Genomic DNA, 25,878 nt, shown 5'->3' on the forward strand with positions numbered 1-25,878 from the left:
ATGATGAGTCTTTAGTGCAGTCAATGTTTTTATCTTAAAGAAAATGATTTTATCTGTCATGATAATAATAAAGGTGACCTAGAAAAGTGTTCCTTAAATAATTCCAAGCTTATTATATTAATTAGCAAATATTAATTGATAGCAAACCTAATCATCTTTTCTTTTAATTTGTTCACTACTTCTGTTCCTTTGCAATCCTATTCTCACCTCATTTTATCTTTTATAAAAATACACAGAGGGTGTCTCTTTTTCACATTGGTAAACGTTTTCAATGTCACAAAGTTAATTTTCTCTATTTTTAATATAAGCAAATATTTTAATATATCCAGTATATTTAATAAGTTACATATTAAAATATCTACTATTTCTATCCCTGGGGCTAACGTAGGTACATACTCAATATATGATTGAATTTTAAAGAAAAAATATTTACTAAAATAAAGAGTGAAATGCCAGAGTTCTTTTAAATTGTTGCTACAAATTATATCATATGGTTAAAAGGATAACTTTACTAGAAAAATGGGTCTAAAGATACTTTTTTTTTTTTTTTTTTTTTGGGACGGAATCTTTCACTGTCATCTAGGCTGGAGTGCAGTGGCGGGATCTCGGCTCACTGCAACCTCCACCTCTTGGGTTCAAGCAAGTCTCCTGCCTCAGCCTCCCAAGTAGCTGGGATGACACACGTAGCTATTTTTTGTATTTTTAGTAGAAACAGGATTTCACCATGTTGGCCAGGCTGGTATCAAACTCCTGACCTCGTGATCCACCTGCCTTGGCCTCTTGAAGTGCTGAGATTACAGGCGTGAGCCACCACACCCGGCCCATCTTGATTATTTTGTTCACAATGTTGGATGAGAGGGTTAAGTCATGACTAATTGCTATCATATGAATTTCTGACCAGTGTTGTAATACAGAAATTTGGTGTTTCTCTTCAGACCGTTGGATGTGGACAGGGAATGAAATGTAAAATATGCCTGTCTTCAGAAAGGAAACTTACATTGAAAGAAACAAGCAAAATAGTGTGCCTATACCTTTTATACCTCTCCCAGGTGCATGAAGGAAGCCTGCCAACTGGTGGGCTTCTTTGGAGAGTGATCAGTCAAGGAAATGTCTCCTTTGATGGAAATCCCCCAATATCAGTCTCTGAAGATCTTTTCTGTGAAGTCTGCAGTTCCTCCAGTGAGGAATCCCATGTTCTCTGGCCTGGAAAGTGGTAGGAAGAGTGTAGAGCCGGTTGCCTGACTGCAAGAGAAGTAGCCTGGGAAAGCCTCACCCTTTTTGAACAGTGCCTCTCCCCTCCCCTTCAGTGCTTCTACTGTCATGCCACCTGGAGCATCTCTGGGCAGTCTTAATAGAAAGTAAATCTTCCATATTCTGAAAGAGTACGAGAAGCAGCGTTCACCTGGCTGCTCAGGGTTTAGGTGAGGATCTGACTGTCAGCCCATTTGCCTCTACCTTCACTTCCAAACTAGCAGTGCCTCCAATCCAGGATCCCCTAGAGTGCTACAATGTGACTTCTCTCGCTTCTCACGGTGCTCCTGTCTGCTGCTGCTTTGCCAATTCCCCTACTTCTCTTCTTTTTTTTTTTTTTTTTTTTTTTGAGACGGAGTCTGGCTCTGTCACCCAGGCTGGAGTGCAGTGGCCGGATCTCAGCTCACTGCAAGCTCCGCCTCCTGGGTTCACGCCATTCTCCTGCCTCAGCCTCCCGAGTAGCTGGGACTACAGGCGCCTGCCACCTCGCCCGGCTAAGTTTTTGTATTTTTAGTAGAGACGGGGTTTCACTGTGTTACCCAGGATGGTCTCGATCTCCTGACCTCGTGATCCGCCCGTCTCGGCCTCCCAAAGTGCTGGGATTACAGGCTTGAGCCACCGCGCCCGGCCTACTTCTCTTCTTTTCTCTCCTCTCCTCTCCTCTTCTTTTCTCTCGTTTCTTTTCTTTCTAGACAGGGACTCACTCTGTCGCTCAGGCTGAAGTGCATTGGCATGATCTTGGCTCACTGCAACCTCCACCTCCTGGGTTCAAGCAATTCTCCTGCTTCAGCCTCCCGAGTAGCTGGGACTACAGGCGCCTGCCACCGCGTCCAGCTAATTTTTGTATTTTTAGTAGAGACAGGGTTTCTCCATGTTGGCCAGGCTGGTCTCGAGCTCCTGACCTCAAGTGATCTGCCCACCTCAACTTTCCGAAGTTCTGGGATTACAGGTGTGAGCCCCCGCACCAGGCCCTCCACATGCTTTTTATCATCTACCAGCTTGCTGACATTACACACTAGTTGTTCTTTACCTTTCTCTTTGACTTTGTCAATTCGCGTCTTTTACAGTTTTTCTTTACTCATTTTCTAGTGGGCTTTGTGAGAAGGAAAGAATTAAATTCATGTGTTCAATCCAACCAAAAGTCCCCAAGTCCTTCTTAACTCTTACCTTCAGAAATACACTTCGCCCATTGTTTTCCCGTAAAAGAGGAAAGTATGTCAGTATAAACAGACTGCAGTTTAAAGCAAGGAAATTACATTTTTCCCTCTGAGAAGGATTTTGCGTCCCGAGGAATAATTCTGTAGAGGCAACAACAGTTATTGGAGCCACCACATGAGTTAAATGCTGGGGATACCAAAATTAGCAAGGTGTGATCTTTGCTTTCAAAAATCTTATTCTAGGCAGTGGCTCATGCCTGTAATCCCAGCATTTTGGGAGGCCAAGGCGGGAGGATCACTTGAGCCCAGGAGTTTGAGACCAGCCTGGGCAACATAGGGAGAAAAAGACGCAAGCTCCATAAGCAGAGAGACCTGCGTGCACATTTTGACTGAGCCCCTTCCTTGTTGTGTAGCATTAGGTAACTGATTAAAATGCTCCTGTGTCTTTCCACAGCATAACACAAACAGCACAATAGGACCGCGAAAAGAACCAGACTCCCTCCTCTGTTACTGTGATGGAACAGGTTCAATTCTAGTTAACACTGAGTGTCATTCTGAGTGGTGAGAGACTGGGAAAGTCTGGGAGAATTTCCTCGGCGACTCTAGGATTAGGGATGGCCCGTGGCTGCATCTGACTTCCTGGAGCTACTTACGTCTGAACTCTGGTCTCATGAAAAATTCAAGGTTCATACATTTATAAAATTCTTTTTATTCTTGCAGTTTTTTCAAAGGGGGACATGGCAAAGATGTTCAGTTTCATCCTTGTTGTTACCGCTCTGATAATGGGCAGGGAAAGTTCGGTAAGCTTATTGTGAAAACTATTGTTATATTTATAATGCCTGCTTTTATCTGAATTTTCTTTCACTTTGCATTAAACCTATAGTGACTTGTCATTGAAAAAACTAAGGCGGAAAAGCAAAGAGGCTGGTGGAAACACTGGACCCGTAGTAAAGCAGCACTTCAAAGAGCTTTACATTTTTATTTTTTGGGAGTCTGAGGCGGGTGGATCACAAGGTCAGGAGTTGGAGACCAGCCTGGCCAATATGGTGAAACCCCGTCTCTACTAAAAAAAAAAAAAAAAAAAAATTAGCCGGGCATGATGGCACGCACCCGTAGTCCTAGCTACTCAGGAGGCTGAGGCAGGAGAATCTCTGGAACCCAGGAGGCTGAGATTGCAGTGAGCTGAGATCATGCCACTTCACTCTAGCCTGGGTGACACAGTGAGGCTCCATCTCCAAAAAAAAAAAAAAAAAATGCTTTATATTTTTTAAAATAAAAAGTATTCACAATAAATAAGTAATTTTTAAAAATTCACTGGAGTTATTTGGTTGGAATATTAGAAATTTGAAACTGTCAATAGTAATTAAAATTAACCTTGGGCTTTTCAATATTGAAAAGTATAAAACTAACCAGATTATTTGAAAGTAATTACATCGAATTTGTGTTGTCCTTCATTTGTGAATAAAAAAGACAAAACATTCATTCAAAGGTCTTAGAGAAAGAAAACTCCTAGATTTTAAATAAGCTTACTAAATATGTATATGCAGTCTTATAAAAATTGGACATACTTGAATCTGTTCAGTTATTTTAAAATTGCATAGTGTACTATGTTTAACAATATCACAGCTGATCCCCCACTATTGTGAAACAACACAGGACCCAGACACCATAAAATGTTCTTGCTGTTCAACTTTTAGCCTATGTGACTCAAGGTGCTAAGCAAATAACTCTCTCAGAGTGGATAAATCCGAGTGACAGGGAGAGAATAACAAGAGCAAGTAAGAAAGAATCCTAGAGAGGCTGGGCGGCGCCGTGCGTGGCTCACGCCTGTAATCCCAGCACTTTGAGGCCAAGGTGGGTGGATCTCTTGAGACCAGGAGTTGGAGACCAGCGTCTCTTCTAAAAATACAAAAATTAGCCAGGTGTCATGGCACACAACCTGCATAATCCCAGCTACTTACGAGGCTGAAGCACAAGAATCGCTTGAACCAGAGTGGCAGAGGTTGCAGTGAGCTGAGATTGCACCACTGCACTCCAGCCAGGGCAACAGAGCGAGACTCTGTCCAAAGAAAGAGAAAGAGAGAGAAGGAATCATCCTAGAAAAATGGCTAGGAGAGGTTCCGTGTCTTGGACCTAGGGATGGGAAGAAGGGAAAGAAAGAAAAGAAGAAACAAAAGTAAAGGGAAACAAAGAAGGAAAGGAAGGAAGGAAGAAGGAAGGAAGGAAGGAAGGAAGGAAGGAAGGAAGGAAGGAAGGAAGGAAGGAAGGAAGGAAGGGGCAGCAAGGAAAGGGAGGGAGGGAGGAAGGAAAGAAGGAAAGAAAGAAGGAAGGAAGGGAGGGAGGGAGGGAGGGAGAGAGGTAAGGGGAAAGAAAGGAAAAGAACAAAAGGAAAGAAAGAAAAGAAGATAAAGAAATCATCCTAGAAAAACTGTCTAGGAGAGCTTCTGAGAAAGGAAAGGAAAGAGGAAGAGGAAGGGGAAGGGGAAGGGGAAGGGGAAGGGAGAAATCATCCTAGAAAAATGGCTGGGAGAGGTTCCATGACTTCGACCTAGAGATGGGAGGTAGGGGAGACATCATATATACACACACACACTACATATATATGTATATGTACTACAAATATATACACCATATGTATATGTATACCATATATAAATATAAATATATAAACATATATTTGATATAATAAATATAATATAAATATATTATCTAAGTTTATATATATAATATATAAATATGTTATATTAGAAATAGAAATATATTTTTATATATTATGTATATATTATATATATTATATATTTAAATTATATATTTTATATATTATATGTCTATATTATATATAAAATATATATTTAAATGTATTTATAGCAGAGGGCCATTCAAAAATGTCATTTATTATGGGGATTTACATGCCAACGGTACAATTAACTTCTGTAAAGCACATTGCTGTTTAGAAAACACATAAGCAATGTCATGTAGAGATTGAGAGCACGGTCCTTGAACTGCATTTGAATCCCACCTCCGCTTACCCACTGAGCCCTTTCCTACCTCATGGAATTGTTATGAGGATCAGATGAGACAACTATAAAGCTCCTAGCATGGTGATTCTGATTATTTTATATTATTTGATCTTTTGAGTCCAGGAGTTTTGGCATAAGCCATAATTTCCAATTCTTCAAATAGCAGGTAGTATTAGAACTTTTCAAACCACTTTTTGTATGGAATAATATTCTGAAATGGGAATTGGAGACAAAATGGAATCACTGATTTATCCAAATGTTTAAAAAGCACTTGTTTTCCATGAATATGAGATACATACTCATCTCATCTCACCTGTTTTGCAGGCGCTCGAGGACTGTGCCCAGGAGCAGGTGCGGCTCAGAGCCCAGGTGCGCCTGCTTGAGACCCGGGTCAAACAGCAACAGGTCAAGATCAAGCAGCTTTTGCAGGAGAATGAAGTCCAGTTTCTTGATAAAGGAGAGGAGAATAGTGTCATTGATCTTGGAAGCAAGAGGCAGTATGCAGGTCAGAATGGACTTTTCTTAAGTGTTTCAACAACTTACATTACACACCCATATGCAATGATGGTGCTAGTTATTTGTTTGCTTCAGGTTTTGCTAAAAAGCTTTTCCTATTTCAGTAACAAGCAATATGAAGCATTATATCATTTTTAAATGTCTTCTTTCACACACTACTTTTTTCTATCTCTGCAGGGGCATTTAATGTGAAAGCTAAATATCTGAGAATTTACATTATTTAATAAGAAATCAGGACAATAGATTGAATACTGATGTACATGGCCAGGCACGGTGGCTCACACCTGTAATCCCAGCACTTTGGGAGGCCTAGGTGGGCGGATTACAAGGTCAGCGAATCCAGACCAGCCTGGCCAATACGGTGAAACCCTGTCTCTACTAAAAATACAAAAATTAGCTGGGCGTGGTGGTGGGTGCCAGTAGTCCCAGCTACCTGGGAGGCTGAGGCAGGAGAATCACTTGAACCTTGGAGGTGGAGTTTGCAGTGAGCTGAGATCGTGCCACTGCACTACAGCCTGGGTGACACAGTGAGACTCCGTCTCAAAAAAAAAAAAAAAAATCTAGTGTACACATGGCAGATTACAACTGGGAATTTTTGCATTTGAGCTTTGTGTTTGTGTATCTTTCCTTGTTACATGTATGCAGTTTTTCCTTCTGAAATCCTAATATGCATATTAGGGTGGCAAATAAGGTAAAAAATAAAGGAGCAGAGAAAGGAAAAAGAACCAGAATTACTAAGGAAAATGAAACAGTAGTTTTTTTATAGGTATATTTATTGGTTTCATAATGTTCCTTTTGATGAGGTCAGTATTTCTCCCGAGAAACTGAATGATTTTAAACTGGCAACACATTACACACATTGCTGCCCATATCATTATTGTCTATGGAAAACTGTTCATTTGAATTCCTCCAGAAGTAAAAGGCATCTTTTAAAGTAAACAAACAATGATTGCCAGAAACAAAAACAATGCTAGCTAGAGCACTTTGTCCATATGTCTACTCAAGCACTACCATGCTACATTGTAATTTCCGGTTATGAGTCTACTGTGGTCAATTAACTGGGCACTTTGTAAGGTCTAAGACGATGTTTAATGTACTTTTATCTCCGTGTTGACTATTAGAGTGCCTAGAACATAGTAGATCCTCATATTCATGAATGAAAGGAAGATAATATATAGGGAGAGGAATAGAAAGATAAGCAAATATAAATTGGGAAATCTATTTGACCGGAATTGAAAGACGGTAGAGGTCAAAGAGATGCCAGTCTTATGGGAAATAGAAACATCTTTATTTTCTGCTTCTAAACATACAATTGTCGGATATAGGAGTTGTGAGAAACTTAGAGCCTATGCTTCAATAAAATACTTCAGGGCACCTGGCTAGCTCAGACTGCAGTGCATGAGGCTCTTAAAATGTTCCCTTTTTCGCTGGGCGCGGTGGCTCACGCCTGTAATCCCAGCACTTTGGGAGGCCGAGGCGGGCGGATCACGAGGTCAGGAGATCGAGACTATCTTGGCTAACACGGTGAAACCCCGTCTCTACTGAAAATACCAAAAAATTAGCCGGGCGCGGTGGCGGCGCCTGTAGTCCCAGCTACTCGGGAGGCTGAGGCAGGATAATGGCGCGAACCCGGGAGGCGGAGCTTGCAGTGAGCCGAGATCGCACCACTGCACTCCAGCCTGGGCGACAAAGTGAGACTGTCTCAAAAAAAAAAAAAAAAAAAAAAAAAAAACCACTCCCTTTTTCTCTACCAACATCCTTATCTCCCTCTGCTCAGACTCTTCGCCTTGGGCTCCTGCTTCTCTGTTGACCAGCATCTTGATCCAACCGTCCTACCTCTGGCCCTTAGAGATCAGAAAGAGACCAGAGTCACTGGTCTGCAGTAATGGGGATGGCTATAGCATGAACATGGCCTGTGCCTCTGGAGCCAAGAGGAACCAGGGATAGTTCCGGTAAAAATGGGCTTGGGAAGCAAACGGACTATCATTCAACGGACGAGCATACAGATTAAGGGATCCCAAAAGTGCCTACAAAGCTGGTCTCAAGGGCAAGGAACTGGTAGAAGAAAGCAGAGCACCATTATTCCAAATGTCAAACCAAGCCCAAGACTCAGGGTGTCTATTCGAATACATTCCGAGCAGGTTATTGACACGGACTCAAGGGCCAATCACGGCAGGAGACAGCTAATCAGGAGGCAGCTCATCAGATATTTCTTCCCAGGCCTCTACAACCAGTCACGGAAAGACTGAGGCTTAAGTGCTGTGTTAGTCCGTTCTCATACTGCTATAACGAAATACCTGAGGCTGGGTCATTTATAAAGACAAGAGGTTTGATCGACTCCTGGTTCTGCAGGCTGTAAAAGAAGCATAGCAGCGTCTGCTTCTGGAGAGGCCTCAGGGAACTTACGAACACGGCAGAAGGCAAAGCAGAAGCAGGTACATCTTCTGTGGTAGGAGCGGAAGAGAGAGAGAGAGGGAGGAGGTGCCACACTTTTTCAAACAACCAGATCTCACGAGAACTCACTCACTGTACAGTACCAAGGGGGATGGTGCTGAACTATTCCTGAGAACTCCACCCCCATGAGCCAATCGCCTCCCACCAGGCCTTCCCTTCAACACTGGGAATTACAACTCCACATGAGATTTGGTGGGGACACACATCCAAATCATATCAAGAGCTGAAAATCCAGTCCTTGTGTTGACACTGCTGGGGAGCAGATTTGGGAAGCAAGGGGTCACCAAGGAATAAGGCAAGAAATCAGGTACTTGGAAATTACAATGCCAAGGTCAGAAGCATTAACTGTACAAGCAGGAGTTAGAAGAGTCCTACAGAGATGGTTCAGATAAAGCATTATAATTATTATAAATATAAGACTGTTATAATAAGACAGATGATAGGAATTCTAGATGACTGTTTTTTGATATAAAAGCCAAAAAAATCAGAATTTCAGTAGATTAACAATATTCTTCATATATCAAGCATGAAGGAGAAAAAGGGTGACTAAAATATGAAATATAAATATAGTTCAGTTGTTCCTTATTTTTAACATATAGGCAAATGCTACTAGAGAGCCTACTAACAACAGATAATAAACAAAATATATAACACAAAAATTGCAATAAAATATAATGTAATACATATTATATTATATAAAATATATAAGAACTTGCTCACATCAAAGTTTATGTTTTTGGTGTCCTTAAATTTAAAACAATTAAATATTCATATATATAATCTGTAGAAATATAAATTTTTTGTTCTGAGTTACAAGTTGCTTTATTATTACTAAATTAGTTATTTTCTGAATTCCAATTTATCTGATGGTTGAAAACACCCAATTACACACAACCTAGCAATTTGTGCAAACAATGCCCACACCACATGGTTTTATACAGCATATCATTAAACTGTATCTTTTTTTTTTTTTGAAACAGAGTCTCCCTCTGTCACCCAGGCTGGAATGCAGTGGCCGAATCTCAGCTCACTGCAAGCTCCGCCTCCCAGGTTCATGCCATTCTCCTGCCTCAGCCTCCCGAGTAGCTGGGACTACAGGCACCCACCACCACGCCCAGCTAATTTTTTTGTATTTTTTAGTAGAGACGGGGTTTTACCGTGTTAGCCAGGATGGTCTTGATCTCTTGACCTCGTGATCCGCCCACCTTGGCCTCCCAAAGTGCTGGGATTGTTATGCCCAGACCGTTTATTCCCCGAAGAAGACCACCAGAGTCCAGAGTCAAAGCTAAGCAGCAAGGATCTTTATTACAGGTTCGAACCTGGAACTCTCACTCGCTCGCGAAACGAGACGGGCAGGAGAGCTCCCCCACTGAGCTCCGAGCAGTGTTATATAGTCTAAGAAAAGTGGGCATAGAGTTATTATACAAATCAGATATATGATTGGCTAGTGTTTGAACAAGGCGATTTGGCTAACTATGATTGGTTCCCGCCATTTCTGATATTTCGGTTCAAACTTTGAGGCGGGAGAGCAGGTTTATGGCAGCAAGAGTTTATCTTACTTAAACACGTCTTGTGACCTTACCTCAGAACTTACAAAATCTCTGGTATGTGCAAAACAAAATCTCTGGTACGTGCAGAAAAACAGGTACTCACAGAACTTACGAAATCTCTGGTATGTGCAAAGATTAGAGAGCAGAACAAAGGGTGTAGCGGGGGGGGGGGGCGGGTACACATCTATCTTTGTGTCCTTTCATTTCCCCCTCTCATAAGTAACTGGATGTCCAATCTTGGATTTCCAGAGTCTTATAATGTAGCCTCACTTTCTGGGTGCAGGAGAGGCTGGTGATGGCTACGGAGGACCATTAGTTGGATGGTATCAAACCTTTCTCTGACAAATTGTAAAATCTTATTTACTACACAGGGGCCTATAGTGAATAGAAGCAGTAAAGACATTAGTGGGCCTAAAAGGGGTGCCAGAAGGGAAAACGTTGAAGAGCTCCACCAATTGTTAGCGGCTGTAGTGAATTGTTGCTTTTTCATCTCTAAGCTTAGTTTGTGTAGGCGTTGGACTCTTTCCTCAACTAACCCTGACTCATTTATATAGAAACAGCATTCTTCTTTGAGGAACATACAGGTACCTCCTTTCTCAGCCGTGAGTAAGTCTAAGGCTCTGCGGTTTTGAAGGGTGACCTGTGCTAGGGAGGTGAGCTGCCGCTGAAGGGAGGCTAGGGAATAGGCGGAGTCTTCCATAGCAACAGAGAATTGTAACAGCTTGTCATTTTCTATCATGGAGTGTTGTAGGGCCCCTCCTGCTAACCCCGCTGCGACGACAGAGGTGGTTAAGGATATTCCGGCAATTAGTGGTAGAAAAACTGCTCGTCTATGTCGCGCAGTTTCAGTTGGGGCGGTCCCTGCCCAGCCTATGAACTCTGCCGGGGTTAGCAGTGTCAGTCGGGGAACTAGGGTAACAGGGATACACAACTGTCCGTCAGAGATGCTTTTGGACAGAGTCTTTAACAGAGTCATATTACACCAGAAGAACACACCAGGGGGAGCATATATGGGACTATTAGGGTATGCAGCTGATTGGTTGCAAAGGCTGTTGCTAAATGCCGAATAACAGTAGGGATATTTCTCTTGGTATGGGTCACGGTACAGGGCCACATCGGGTATTGTGACTGTTGATGAATTAAAATCTGTATAGTTTGTGGGAGGGGAGGATAGGGGAACAGCAGTTAATGGTGGTCTTCCTAGGGTTGCACACATAAAGCAAGAGGACAGGTCGCCTAAACCGGTGAGGTTGGCGAATGCTAGCCCTTCCTGTAGTAGGGTTAGCCAGGAGAAGGGCTGTAAGTCTTGTGATAGCTTGGTTTCTTGCCTGTGGATTTGTGTATGGATTAAGGGTTGAATCTGGACTACACTTCTCCACAGATATAAGTGGCTACTGGGCCAGGTACTAGTTGATGAGTAATATACTCCTCCATGTTGCGGGGTTGTCCACCGAGAGTCCCATGGGTCTCTAATTATCCAAGTGTAAGTGACGGGAGACTCAGTTTGGTGAAAATACCACCCTTGTTGTTCTCTCCAGTATCGGACAGAGTGCGTCTTACAGTAGCTATATGGGCAACCTGCACTCTGGTGCCACCAATAATTTTTACAATTAGATTCAGTCTGATCATATTCAAAACAGATCATGGGTATTGCTAGTTGGGCAATCTGGAACTTAGTGAAATTGAGGTAAACTATAGTATTACACCCTGAGGGGGGGCAATCTGCACTAGCCAGCAGTTTACCCGCCTGGGGGGTTTCCCCAGGATGAGTTTTGTTTTCATAGAGCCAGAACCTCCAAACATAGGGATTAGACGGCACAGCAGTGAGGAGAGTCAGATGCATAAGGCATAAAAGCATAGGTAAGCTAGACATGGTTACGGCTATGGGGATGACGGCGCAGGGTTAGCTTTAAGGGATTGTTCTTAGCTTTGTCTATAGTCCATGCAACCGGTGCTCCAGACAGCTCGAGAAGGTCGGATGATGGGTCCACCGGCTTGACGTGTGTGTAGTGGATCCAAGAAGCGATGCCTTCTACCTTGAGAGCAGTGGGAGTAGTCAGGAGTACTTGCAGTGGTCCTTTCCACCTGGGTTGAAGAGTTTCTTGCCGGTGGCGCTTGACTAGGACCCAGTCTCCTGGCTGGAACGGATGGGGTGTCGGCGGAGGTCCTGCTTCGTATAGTTCTCGTAGTCTGGGCCAAATTTCCTGGTGAATTTTCTGTAAGGCTTGTAAGGAGAACAAGAGCTCAGAGACATTTTCAGTTTCAGGTTTGAGTAAGTCATCTTTTAGACTGGGGACCAGGGGTGGGGGTCTGCCATACATGATTTCATATGGTGTGAGGCCCAGTCTATAAGGGGTATTTCGGGCCCGGAACAGAGCGTAGGGGAGAAGTCTACCCAATTAGTGCCAGTCTCCATGGTCAATTTAGTTAAAGTCTCTTTTAGAGTCCGATTCATCCTTTCTACCTGTCCTGAGCTTTGGGGTCTATAAGCACAATGTAATTTCCAATTTGCCCCAAGAATGGAAGCCAAATCCTGACTTACCTTAGCAACGAAGGCTGGTCCATTGTCTGACCCTATCTGGACGTGAAAGCCATACCTGGGGAGGATTTCTTCCAAAATTTTCTTTGCTACAACCTGAGCAGTTTCTCTCTTAGTTGGGAACGCTTCTGTCCATCCTGAAAAAGTATCTACAAAGACAAGTAAGTACTGATACCCATATTTTCCAGGCTTTATTTCAGTGAAGTCTATTTCCCAATAGACGCCAGGCTTAGTTCCTCTATACCTATTTCCTGCGGCGGTCTGGGTTTGGGGGCAAGCGTTGTTCAGTTGGCAGGCTTTGCAATTTGTTGTGACATCGCTGGCCAATTCAGTAATACGCCTGATTCTGAACTTGGCGTGCCTGATTAAGTCTATCATTCGCCAGGCACCTAGGTGGGTTGTCCGGTGGATATGTTCCAACACCTGCCATCCTAATTTTTCTGGTAGGATGGTTTGGTCATTTATGTCAGTCCACCACCCATTTTGAACCTGTTTTAGGGGAAGCATGTCCATCCATTCATGATCCTGTTTGGTATAGTCGGGAAAACATGGCAAATTTCTTGGGCCAGGATCAGGGAGCTGGAGTGTGAGGAGCTGACTGGGAGCTCTTGCTATGCTCCTTGCGGTTTGGTCGGCTAAGGAGTTGCCTCGAGCAATTGGCGTAGTTGGTTTCTGATGCCCAGGGCAATGTACGATAGCCAATTTCTTTGGTTTCCACAAAGCAGTTAATAGAGCTAGGATCTCTTATTTGTTTTTTATTTCTTTGCCTTCAGCTGTTAATAGTCCCCTCTCTCTGTAGATGGCCCCATGTATGTGTGCAGTAGCGAAAGCATAGCGGCAATCCGTGTATACTGTTAGTTTTTTCTCTGCCCTTAGGGTGAGGGCCTGTGTGAGTGCTATCAGTTCGGCTCTTTGGGCCGATGTCCCTGGAGGCAAGGGTTCCGCCCAGATTACCTCAGTCTCTGATGTTACAGCCGCTCCTGCATACCGCTGGCCTTGGTGGACGTAGCTGCTGCCATCAGTGAACCAGAGGAGTTCTGTGTCGGGGAGCAGACGATCTTGCAGGTCCTCTCGCACCCCATGCACTTGAGCCAGTATCTCAGTGCACTCATGGGACGGGGCGTCCAAGTCTGGATTTGGCAGCAGTGAAGCAGGGTTTAAAGAGGTTGGGGGCAGAAAAGTTATTCTGAGGGGGTTTAACAGCAGTCCTTGATAGTGGGTGAGCCGGGCGTTACTTATCCATCGGTCCGGCGGCTGCCGGAGGATGCCTTCAATGGCATGCGGGGTGGTAACGCGCAACTCTTGCCCCATGATAAGCTTATCAGCGTCCTGGACCATTAGGGCAGTTGCCGCGATTATCCGGAGGCAGGGTGGCCAGCCGGCAGCCACTGAATCTAATTTCTTTGACAAATATGCAACTGGCCTCTGCCAGGGGCCTAGGTACTGCGTTAACACGGCTTTTGCAACACCTTTACTTTCATCCACGTATAAGTGGAAGGGCTTGGAGACATCAGGGAGCCCTAACGCGGGGGCTGACAACAAGGCAGTTTTGATCTGTTGAAAGGCCAGCTCAGCCTCTTCCGTCCAATTAAAGGGCTGCCGTTCCTTTGTTGGCTGCCGTTCCTTTGTTGCCTGGTATAGGGGCTTGGCTAACTCAGCAAATCCGGGTATCCATAACCTACAGAACCCTGCTGACCCCAGGAATTCTCTCACTTGCCGTGTCGACTGGGGTCTAGGGATACGTAGGACTGTTTCCTTTCGGGCTTTGGTTAGCCAGCGTTGCCCCCCTTTTAATAGGTACCCCAGATAAGTTACCTCCAACTTGCAGATCTGAGCCTTTGTTGCTGAGGCTCGGTAGCCTAGCTCCCCCAGAGTCTTCAAGAGGTCCTCAGTCCCTTGAACACAAGTTTCCGGGGACCTGGCCGCTATTAAGAGATCATCAACATATTGCAAAAGAGTTATTTCAGGGTGTTGCCGCCGGTACTCACCCAGATCTTCATGAAGGGCTTCATTGAACAGGGTTGGCGAGTTCTTGAACCCTTGTGGCAGCCTGGTCCATGTTAGCTGACCGTTGATGCCCCTCTCAGGATCCGTCCATTGAAATGCAAAGAGTTCTTGACTTTTGGGAGCCAGAGGAAGGCTGAAGAAAGCGTCTTTTAGATCAAGAACGGTATACCACTGTTTCTCGGGATGTAAGGCACTCAGAAGGGTGTATGGATTGGGCACAGTGGGATGTATGTCCATGACCCTTTTATTAACTTCTCTTAAATCCTGTACTGGCCTGTAGTCTGTACTGTTGGGTTTACGTACAGGTAGCAGTGGAGTATTCCAGGATGAGTGGCAAGCCCGTAGGACTCCCTGGTCTAGGGGTCGGCGGATATGGGGCGTAATTCCTTCTCTTGCCTCCAGGGGCATAGGATATTGCCGAACCCGAACCGGGTCCATCCCTGGCTTAACTTCCACAAATATGGCAGGTCGATGTTTAGCTAGCCCCAAGCCCCCAGTTTCTGCCCACGCTTCAGGGAAACGCTGGAGCCAATAGTCAATTTCCTGATCGGGGGGCTTTTGCTCTTGATGGAGTCGGTACTCATCTTCTAAGGTGACAGTCAGGATAGATATTGGCCTGTTTTGGGAATCAGTTATCTTGGGCCCTTCTGGCTCAAAGTGGATTTGGGCCCCCATCTTTGTCAGCAAGTCCCTCCCTAGTAGAGGGCAGGGGCTCTCTGGGATGACTAGGAAGGAATGGGAGACTTTTCCTGTTCCTAAGTCCACAGTCCTCTGGGTTGTCCAGAGGTATTTTTGATGCCTGTGGCCCCGTGCACCCAGGATGTTTTCTTAGACATTTTTCCAATTGGTTTGGTTAGGACTGAGCGTTCCGCCCCAGTATCGACCAAGAAATGAACTGGGGACCCCTCCACTTGCAAAGTTACCCTGGGTTCGGGGAGGGGGTCTGAACCCCGTCCTCCCTAGTCAGAGTCCTGGGTAACGAGTACGGAGGTAGGGTTAGCTGGTCTCCGTTTCTTTGGGCAGTCTTTAATCCAGTGGCCACGTTCCTTGCAATAAGCACACTGATCTTTTTTTAATCCTTGCCTAGAGCCTTGCTTTTTCTGCTCTCTGTTTTGGCCATTTCCTGCCTGGGGGAAAGCTGCTACTAAGACTTTGGTCATTTCTTTGGTTGTCTTGAACTGTTTTTCTTCTGGAGTAGCCCTATTATTATAAACTCGCTGAGCCATCTGAAGGAGGTCCTGTATCTGCTTTCCTTCTAAACCTTCTAATTTCTGGAGTTTTCTTTTAACATCTGGTGCTCCCTGGTTTACAAAGGACATTACTACCGCACCCTGATTTTCCGATGCTTACGGGTCCATAGGGGTAAACTGTCTGAAAGCTTCCATTAATCTCTCTAAATACACAGCGGGGCTTTCTGTCTTACCTTGTAACACAGAATATACTTTAGCCAAATTGGTGGGCTTGCGAGCTGCAGCCCGGAGACCCGCCATTAGAGTCTGGCAATAAATGGGCAGTCGTCCCCTACCTTCTGCCATGTTGTAGTTCCATCTGGGCCAGGTCAAAGGAAAAGCCGCGTTAATGAGGTCAGGATTTGCAGTTGGCTGGCCGTCATCTCCTGGAACCAGCTTTCTGGCCTCAACTTGGATTCTTTCCCGCTCCTCCGTTGTGAACAGGATTCGGAGGAGCTGTTGACAGTCATCCCAGATCGGCTGGTGAGTAAACATGACACTGTCTAACAATGAGGTTAGATCTTTGGGATTATCGGAGAACCGAGCATTTTGGGACTTCCAATTGTATAAATCACTAGTGGAAAAAGGCCAATACATGAGACGGGAAAGCCCGGTATCATCGAGCGATCCTATGTCTCTGAGAGGCAGGGCTACGGTGGAGTCAGGGAGTCGGGAAGCTTGGTCCCGCAGTACGTGGCCTCGCGTTCAGCCGGCCGGCCCCCCCCGGGTTACTTTCGCTCTCGGCAGCTTCCGCTTCTCTGTTTCCCTCTACGGAAGCACCACCCTGGGGGAATGGGTCCTTCGGGACAAGGTGCGGATACGGTGGGGGAAGAGTGGCTTCTAACGTTAGGGGGTCCTGGCTGTCCAGCAGCACAGGGGGTGAGGGAGCAGAGGCAGTCCTTTGTCTTGTAGGTCGTGTTACTAGGACCTTGCAGGGCTCAGGGATGAATGGAGTTACCCAGGGCGGTGGGTTTTCCACAAGATCCTGCCACACTAGAATATAAGGAATTTGATCAGGATGTCCTGACTGCCCTGGCAGGAAAATCTTAGTTTTTACCTTAGTAATAATAGAGAGACAGAAAGTTCCTTCGGAGGGCCACCCTACGCCGAAAGAGGGCCACTCCGAACGGCAGAAAGTAACTAGCTTTCCTTTCTTTAGTTCTACACTTAAGTTATGCCCCCGAGCCTTCACATCCTTGAAATTGGTAACAAGGAGTGAGAGCGACGTGCTCTGGTTGTTGCCCATCTTTGGACTGCTCCTACAAAGAGAAGGAGGGACGAAAATGAGTGTGAAGCAGAGGGAAGTATCCGACAGGTCCGGTCCTGGAAGGGGAAGAAAAGGTTTTATGTTTCGTTTTGGACTTAAACTCAACACTTAACAATAATGGACAGACAGTGACAAACGATGAGCCTTCGCGAGCGCGTGTCGGACTTCCGACCTGAGTCAGACGGGGCAACCAAGGATGGAGGCCCCCAGATGGGCACTGGGGGACGTCTCCCACCAGTCCCGAGTGGCTGTCTTTTAGCGCGTCCACCAAGACCGTGCCACTTACAGAACAGACCAATACATATTACAGATTACAGGTTTCGCGAAATTTCAGGGGGACAGACAGAGATAAAGACAGAGACAGTGACAAAGCCGGCTTACCCAGAGATTAAGATCCATTGACTTGGGGGTCTGATGGGCTTGGGGGAAATCCCGGACGAGCCCCCATTTGTTATGCCCAGACCGTTTATTCCCCGAAGAAGACCACCAGAGTCCAGAGTCAAAGCTAAGCAGCAAGGATCTTTATTACAGGTTTGAACCTGGAACTCTCACTCGCTCGCGAAACGAGACGGGCAGGAGAGCTCCCCCACTGAGCTCCGAGCAGTGTTATATAGTCTAAGAAAAGTGGGCATAGAGTTATTATACAAATCAGATATATGATTGGCTAGTGTTTGAACAAGGCGATTTGGCTAACTATGATTGGTTCCCGCCATTTCTGATATTTCGGTTCAACCTTTGAGGCGGGAGAGCAGGTTTATGGCAGCAAGAGTTTATCTTAAACACGTCTTGTGACCTTGCCTCAGAACTTACAAAATCTCTGGTATGTGCAAAACAAAATCTCTGGTACGTGCAGAAAAACAGGTACTCACAGAACTTACGAAATCTCTGGTATGTGCAAAGATTAGAGAGCAGAACAAAGGGTGTAGCGGTGGGGGGGCGGGTACACATCTATCTTTGTGTCCTTTCAGGATTACAGGCTTGAGCCACTGCGCCCGGCCTAAACTATCTTTTTTTAAGCATGTGGATGCTAGTGAATTATGAATTCAAAGGTTACTGTATCAATTTCATATTAACTGGTGGCAATCACAAAAATCTGACATCACCACCACTGTTCAGTTGACAAGACCACTGCTCCACCGTCTCCCCTTCTGCAGGAGCCCCCAATCTGCATGAGTGTCTTGAGGCGGGATACAAAGTGGCCTAAGGTGTTGACTCTGAAGCTCGATTTCAAAGTCCACCTGCAAATCTTGCTAGCTGCAGCCTTTGGGCAAATTACACAACCTCTGTGTTTCCCGTATTCCCCATCTGGAGAATGGGAGTGATAAGAATGCTGTGTATTTGTTGTGAGGATTAAAATATATTAAAATTAGTAAATATATTTTGCCCAGGTGCCATGAATCATGCCTATAATCCCCGCACTTTGGGAGGCCAAGGTGGGAGGAACACTTGAGGCCAAGATTTCAAGAACAGCCTGGGCAACAGAGCGAGACCCTAATACTATAAACAACAACAGCAAATTGCCAGGCTCGGTGGTGCATGCATGCAGGAGGATTGCAGGAGGAGTTTGGGGCTGCAGTGAGCTATGATTGCGCCACTCACAATCACTCTGTTACAGCCTGGGTAGCAATGAGACCGTGTCTCTCAAATAAATTAATTAATTAAATTAAATGAGTTAATATATTTAACACAGTAGAGCAAAAGAAGTACTCAATGAATGCCAGCTATCTATGGACATTATTATATCCTTGTTTTCAAGGGAGAGAACCCACTCCCTCTACCCTACAAGAGTATTGCATTCTGTCAATGTGCAATTAACTTAATTGCACATTTAAAAATAACAAAGAGAGCAAAACTGAATTGTTTGTAACACAAAGGATAAATGCTTGAGGGGATGGATACCTCATTTTCCATGATGTGATGATGATGCATTGCATGCCTGTATCAAAATATCACATGTACCCCAATAAATACATACACTTACTATGTACCCACCTTCCTTTATCCTTATATTTTTTTTCTTATGTTGCCTAGAGGTGAGGATGGCGGTAGCAGGGCCAGTTCTGGCATATCCCAGCATGCTCTGGGGAGTGGCAGCTGACCTCTTTTTGTGTTTAGAATGTGGGGTACTTCGTGCCTTCGGTTCTCAGTGTTGAGCCTCAGCCACCATCCTGAGACAACAGGAAAAAGCCCATTTGGCAGGTTGTCATGTCACTTTATGAGCTTAAACATTCAGCCTTCCAACATAGCTTGCTTTCTGCATGATCAGAGAAAGGAGGCACATCACCCAGTTTAATACAGTGTTCGTCAAAACAGAAGGCAGGACGCCTTGGCCTCACTCTAATATTATGTAAATATTCAAAATTCTTTTTCTTAAAAATAAACAAAAAAACTCTCATGAACACAAAGCTCTTTAACCTTGTTTTTCTTCTACTGATTCTACAGGGAGTTGAATGGGTCCGAACATTTTGAAAATCACCATTTTAAATATCAAGTTAATATCTTAAATTCTACGTTTTTCAAACTTTCTGCTGTTACAGTTTAAGTCACATTTCCCGAAGCAGGCTTCTTAACCTGTTAGCTATAAGCAAGTTGAACTACTGGTGCTTTTTTGCTTTTTTAATGTTTATTTACTTGTTGGGGGTTTTGTTGTTGTGTTACTGTTTTTATCAGTCGAAAGCTTTTCTTAAATTGTGTTTGGCATTTTCTTCTGGGGAGAAGGAAAATTTTAAAAACAAGACCAAAAAAAATAACAAACTCACAGTTAGCATAAAATAATAACAAGCAGAAAATGTTGGCTGAAACCTCTATATTCACTAAGTTTTCCAGAGGCAAATGTTATAGCTAATCACTTCCATATTTGCCTGGAAAAGAGTTTGACCTTTGTGAGTCTTTAGTATTCAGCTCTTCGGTAGGAAATTAAATGTAAGCAAAAAGCTTCTTCCAAACAGGGCTAAAATCTGCTTACTTTAATAAAAGTTTTGTGCTATACACTTGACTACATGATGTAAACCTTATAACAGCATTGAACTAATTTTAGATAGTCATTTTCTCATTGTTTTGCTTCTTGTTTAATCGCCAAAACAGGATCCTTTTTGTAATTTAGCATGTATTTGAACACTTGTGCTTCTGAATGTTGAAAATAAATATATGAATAAAGTCTAAATCATTACAAAGGTAAACATCTTACCAAAGCAGTAGTATATGATCAGTCCCAGCCATGTGAAGGCTTTATGAAATGACCAAGGTTCTTTCTTTTCTTTTCTCTTCTGATTTCTATGGCCTATTCAACCTACTTAATGTGCAATATAGTTTATCTGTAACAAAACGAGAGAGTTATACATTCGGCAACTTAGTATCAAAACAATGAACATGAAAAAGAACTTTAAAATATACTACAAGAATGGAATTATCCAATCAGAAAAAAAATTTTTTAAAGGAAATTCACAAAGCGACAGGAGTAAAAGTGTAAGTTGATGATGTCATAATATTTTTATTGAAATGTTTGTAGATGGCTCTTCTTAAGACTATCTGTTTATAGTGGCCACTACTTCATTCATCCTAAAACACAGTTTGCTATGCATCTAAACAATAGAGAGGTCTCTATTTGCCACATTCTCTAAGTCTGTACAGATCAACCTAGGTGAGACCCAATGGGTATTAATTTACATCACCCTCAGGTGGCTCAAGAAACAGGTATCACCTTTTGGCAGGGTGTGGTGGCTCACACCTGTAATCCTATCACTTTGGGAGGCCGAGGTAGGCGGATTGCCTGACCTCAGGAGTTTGAGACCAGCCTGGCCAACATGGCAAAATCCCATCCCTACTAAAAGTACAAAAAAATTACCTGGGTGTGGAGGCACATGCCTGTAATCCCAGCTACTCGGGAGGCTGAGGCAGGAGAATTGCTTGAACCTGGGAAGCAGAGGTTGTAGTGAGCCGAAATCGCACCACTGCACTCCAGCCTGGGTGAAAGAGCAAGACTCTGTCTCAAAGGAGAAAAAAAAAAAAAAAAGAAAGAAAGAAACAGATACCACTTTTTGGTGACAAAGGGGTAGCATGTTTGCTTCAGTGTTCAAAGAAATACCACAGCAAAAAAGAATTAAGGGATAAAACAAATAGCAGAAGCTTCCCGTTTTTAGCAAAAACATCTAAGAATGTATGGACTTTTAGAAACTTCAGTGAGCTAATAAAAAATCTAATGAGGCTTAGAGGTTATACGATTTTGAGAAGATTACTATTTCAGGTTCATTTTCAGATGTCCAGCATGATTTCTCATGCTCTAAGTCAAGATAACCTGTAGTAACTTAGTTGTTTGGTGTTAATATTTCTGCTTTCATTTTTAGATTCATGGGTGACATAAATTTTACTATTCCGTCTGATAAAACTGTAAGTTCCACCTAAATATACTGTTGTTAACTGATTACACATAACTTGCTTTTTAACAAAACTCAGAAATTAGGGACTAGGCCAGGCGTGGTAGCTCACACCTGTAATCCCAGCACTTTGGGAGTCTGTGGTGGGAGAAGAGGATTGCTTGAAGCCAGGAGTTCAAGACCAGCCTGGGCAATATAGAGACACTCCCCATCTCTACCAAAAAAAAAAAAAAAAAGTAAAAGAAAAAAGAAGAAACAAACAAAAAACTAGATTCTTACTTCACTCCCTTTTTTTCCTCCATGATTATATCACAGATTCAGGTGGTAACTAGTAGCCAAGAAAAGAAAACTTTCCTCATATCCACTGGAAGATGTACAAGATGCAATTTTAAAACGCTGATTTCTATACCATGTGTTATCCGTCTCCAGTGATATTGAATAGTCTCATTCAGAGGCTCTGCAAGGGGAAAAAAAGACATATAATGAATATTATATTACCTTGTTTTAAAAACAGATTGTTCAGAGATTTTCAATGATGGATATAAGCTCAGTGGATTTTACAAAATCAAACCTCTCCAGAGCCCAGCAGAATTTGCTGTTTATTGTGACATGTCCGATGGAGGAGGATGGACTGTAATTCAGAGACGATCTGATGGCAGCGAGAACTTTAACAGGTGTGCTCACTATGACATAAGAATTTATTTGTAGCAGCAAATGTGAGATTTATAAGTCAAATATTTTGATCATATCCTGAAGCCTATTAATAAGACAGAATTTCATTCTCTCTAAACAAGAATACTGAAAATGAATGAACAAATCAAGAAAATATTGGGGGTGGTGGTAGCATGGGGTGGGTGGTGCTCACTTTGGTACCACAAATGGAGTTTGCTAAAATCAGCTTCCACTTTACATTTTTTAGAGGATGGAATGACTATGAAAATGGCTTTGGAAACTTTGTCCAAAAACATGGTGAATATTGGCTGGGCAATAAAAATCTTCACTTCTTGACCACTCAAGGTAAGGTTTGAATGATGTCAAATTTATTTGGAATACAATAAAAACAACACTACAATTTTTTTTTTTACCAAATTATAGGCAATGGAACTAATTCAATAATTGCTATGATTTACAGATGGTAGTGGTAACTTTTGGGCAATAATCCCAAATGTAAAATGTGGCTGCCTAAAATTAGCAACAGAAAAAAAAACTAGAATTAGGTTGGGGGAATTGTTTTCTCATATATATGTATGAGAAATATCTCTATATATAGATATATAGATATTTATAGATAGTGATATAGTCTATATAGATATATATATCTATACTTTGTGAGAAGTAATAAATGGCTGTTGATTTTAAGCCAGTAGCTTAAATATATCAGATATATATATATATATATCACTATATATTAGATATATAGATATATATCACTATATATATTAGATATATAGATATATATCACTATATATTAGATATATAGATATATATCACTATATATTAGATATATAGATATATATCACTATATATATTAGATATATAGATATATATATCACTATATATATTAGATATATAGATATATATATCACTATATATATTAGATATATAGATATATATCACTATATATATTAGATATATAGATGTATATATCACTATATATTAGATATATAGATGTATATATCACTATATATTAGATATATAGATATATATATCACTATATATTAGATATATAGATATATATATCACTATATATATTAGATATATATATCACTATATATATTAGATATATAGATGTATATATCACTATATATTAGATATATAGATATATATATCACTATATATTAGATATATATATATATACTACTATATATTAGATATATAGATATATATCACTATATATTAGATATATAGATATATATATCACTATATATTAGATATATAGATATATATCACTATATATTAGATATATAGATATATATATCACTATATATTAGATATATAGATATATATCACTATATATATTAGATATATAGATATATATATCACTATATATATTAGATATATAGATATATATATCACTATATATATTAGATATATAGATATATATATCACTATATATTAGATATATAGATATATATCACTATATATTAGATATATAGATATATATCACTATATATTAGATATATAGATATATATATCACTATATATTAGATATATAGATATATATATCACTATATATTAGATATAGATATATATATCACTATATATATTAGATATATAGATATATATCACTATATATTATTATATATAGATATATATCACTATATAGATAATATATAATCTAATATATAGGTATATATCACTATATATTAGATATATAGATATATATCATATATATCACTATATATCTATATATCTATATAGAATATATAGATATTCTATTTCTGAAAAAGATACAAAATGTCATATACTTTTTTGATGCCTTGAGTTCCTGAAGATTATATATACTGTATCAGTTATCGAATGTCACAATAATACCGTGTAACAATCCCCTTTCAAAGCTAGTGGCTTAAAATCAACAGCCATTTATTACTTCTCACAAATCTGCAGGTTGGCTGGGTGATTTTGCTGATCAGGGCTGGGCTCTGCTGATCATGGCTGGGCTTGCTTATGAATGTGCAATCAACTTCCTGATTGAAGTTGCTGCTCTAGGATGGAAGGATTCCACCGGGCTCCATAGGGTCTCTCATCTTCCATCTGACTAGCCTGGACTTGGTCTTGTAGCACACGCAGGGTTCCAGAAAAAAGAGTGGATGTATGTAAGTCTCTTGAGATCTAGGCTCAGAACTGGCACGGAATCATTTTTCTTCTATTGGTGAAAGCAAATTACAGGGGCAGCTCAGACTTTTTTAAAAAAGGAAATAAACAATGGGAGGAGTTACGAAGACATATTATGAGAGGGAGGTGAAAAATTGGGGAACTGGCGCTATTTTTCCAATAAAATACCATAATATATGAAATGTCCATGTTTCCACATACCTCTCATTTTTTATGTTGAAATTTTTTCAAAGATGCAATCAATTTGAAAGAAGTTTCAACCTATCACCTGTATCCTACATTAACATTTTACTTTGCTTGTTTTTATTACGTGTCTATCCATTTGCCCATTACTCAATCCATCCATCAATCCATCTTTTCTGTATATATATTTCAAAGTAAATAGCAGACATCTGGACAATTCTCCCTATATACTTTTAAATTCTTATCTTTAGAGTTTCATATTTGTCTAAAATGTCATTGCTTTGATAACAAATTTTCCAAGCTTCTGTCTCCCATGTTCTTTTGCTCCAATCCATTATCTTCCCTACCTCTGTTGTAGTCTGAGATTACCATCAGTCCCACTCAAGTCTTATCCTGAATCCTTCATAAAAGGCAACTGTAATGCCCAAGAAAGCATGCTAAGTTACACTGCAATTGCATTAAAAATAAAACAGCCGGGCATGGTGGCTCATACCTGTAATCCCAGCACTTTGGGAGGCCGAGGCAGGTGGACCCCTTGAGTCCAGGAGTTTGAGACCAGCCTGGTCAATACAGTGAAACCCTGTCTCTACTAAAAATACAAAAATTAGCCAGGCATGGTGGCTCATCCCTGTAATCCCAGCCACTTAGGAGGCTGAGGCAAGAGAATTGCTTGAACCCAAGAGGCGGAGGTTGCAGTGAGCCGAGATTGTGCCAATACACTCTAGCCTGGATGACAGAGTGAGACTCCATCTCTAATAATAATAATAATAATAATAAATTAATTAAAATAAAACAAGAGTTCATTTTTTCCACCCAAGTTCTGGAAAGCTATTGGTGTTTCTATATTTATAGTAGTAGGATTATGGTTATAAAGTTCTTTGAGACACTAGAATAATAAACATTAGACAGGATGAGTAATCCCAGAAACCTTATACTTTCTTTATATGTCCTTCTTATGATCAGTGCTCTCCAAATTTATATAAGGCTTCCTTTCCTTCAACATATCTATTATTCTAGTTTTAAGTGTTTTACGCCAGATACATAAAATTTGCCATACCAACTTCTGTTTAATTTGCACGTTGATATTTGTCTGGTTTCTTATTGAAACTATGAAAACCCCAGAGCAGTAACCCTTGGCTCTTTCTAAATATATGAAATTCAAACTTATTATTTTTCAAGGTATTATGATGTACATATTTGCCCAGAGGAACTTTGCCAACAAACCTGTTCCCGTTCATATTTCAACTTGGTACTCAGGCTGGCTAATCTCATGGCAGTAAAAATGTATTTTTCAGTACCTAGGCCCACAATCATGTATCCCAATAACCCAGACAATAGGCAGTGCTTTTGTCTCTGCATTCTTTAATTATGAGAGCATTATGGCTAATGAATTACCTCTGGGAATGGCTTTATCCCCACTACATAAATCTTGACTACAAGTAGTGGCCATAAAATTGATTTAGAAATGGTAAATGTAATTTGTTTACTTACTGAGCA

At 41.7% G+C, this 25,878-nt stretch overlaps 1 protein-coding gene across 1 annotated transcript in view; it reads left to right on the forward strand.

Moving 5' to 3' along the window:
- FGL1 (fibrinogen like 1) overlaps positions 1-25,878 on the forward strand; it is a 54,366-nt gene that overhangs the window by 21,397 nt on the left and 7,091 nt on the right. The window contains exons 3-6 of the mRNA XM_050802147.1: positions 3,129-3,208; positions 5,753-5,933; positions 21,878-22,037; positions 22,283-22,380. Coding sequence (XP_050658104.1) covers positions 3,129-3,208; positions 5,753-5,933; positions 21,878-22,037; positions 22,283-22,380 — 519 coding nt within the window. The remainder of the gene's footprint in view (positions 1-3,128; positions 3,209-5,752; positions 5,934-21,877; positions 22,038-22,282; positions 22,381-25,878) is intronic.

The sequence above is a fragment of the Macaca thibetana genome, chromosome 8 (genome assembly GCF_024542745.1).
Source record: "Macaca thibetana thibetana isolate TM-01 chromosome 8, ASM2454274v1, whole genome shotgun sequence".
NCBI lineage: Eukaryota > Metazoa > Chordata > Mammalia > Primates > Cercopithecidae > Macaca > Macaca thibetana.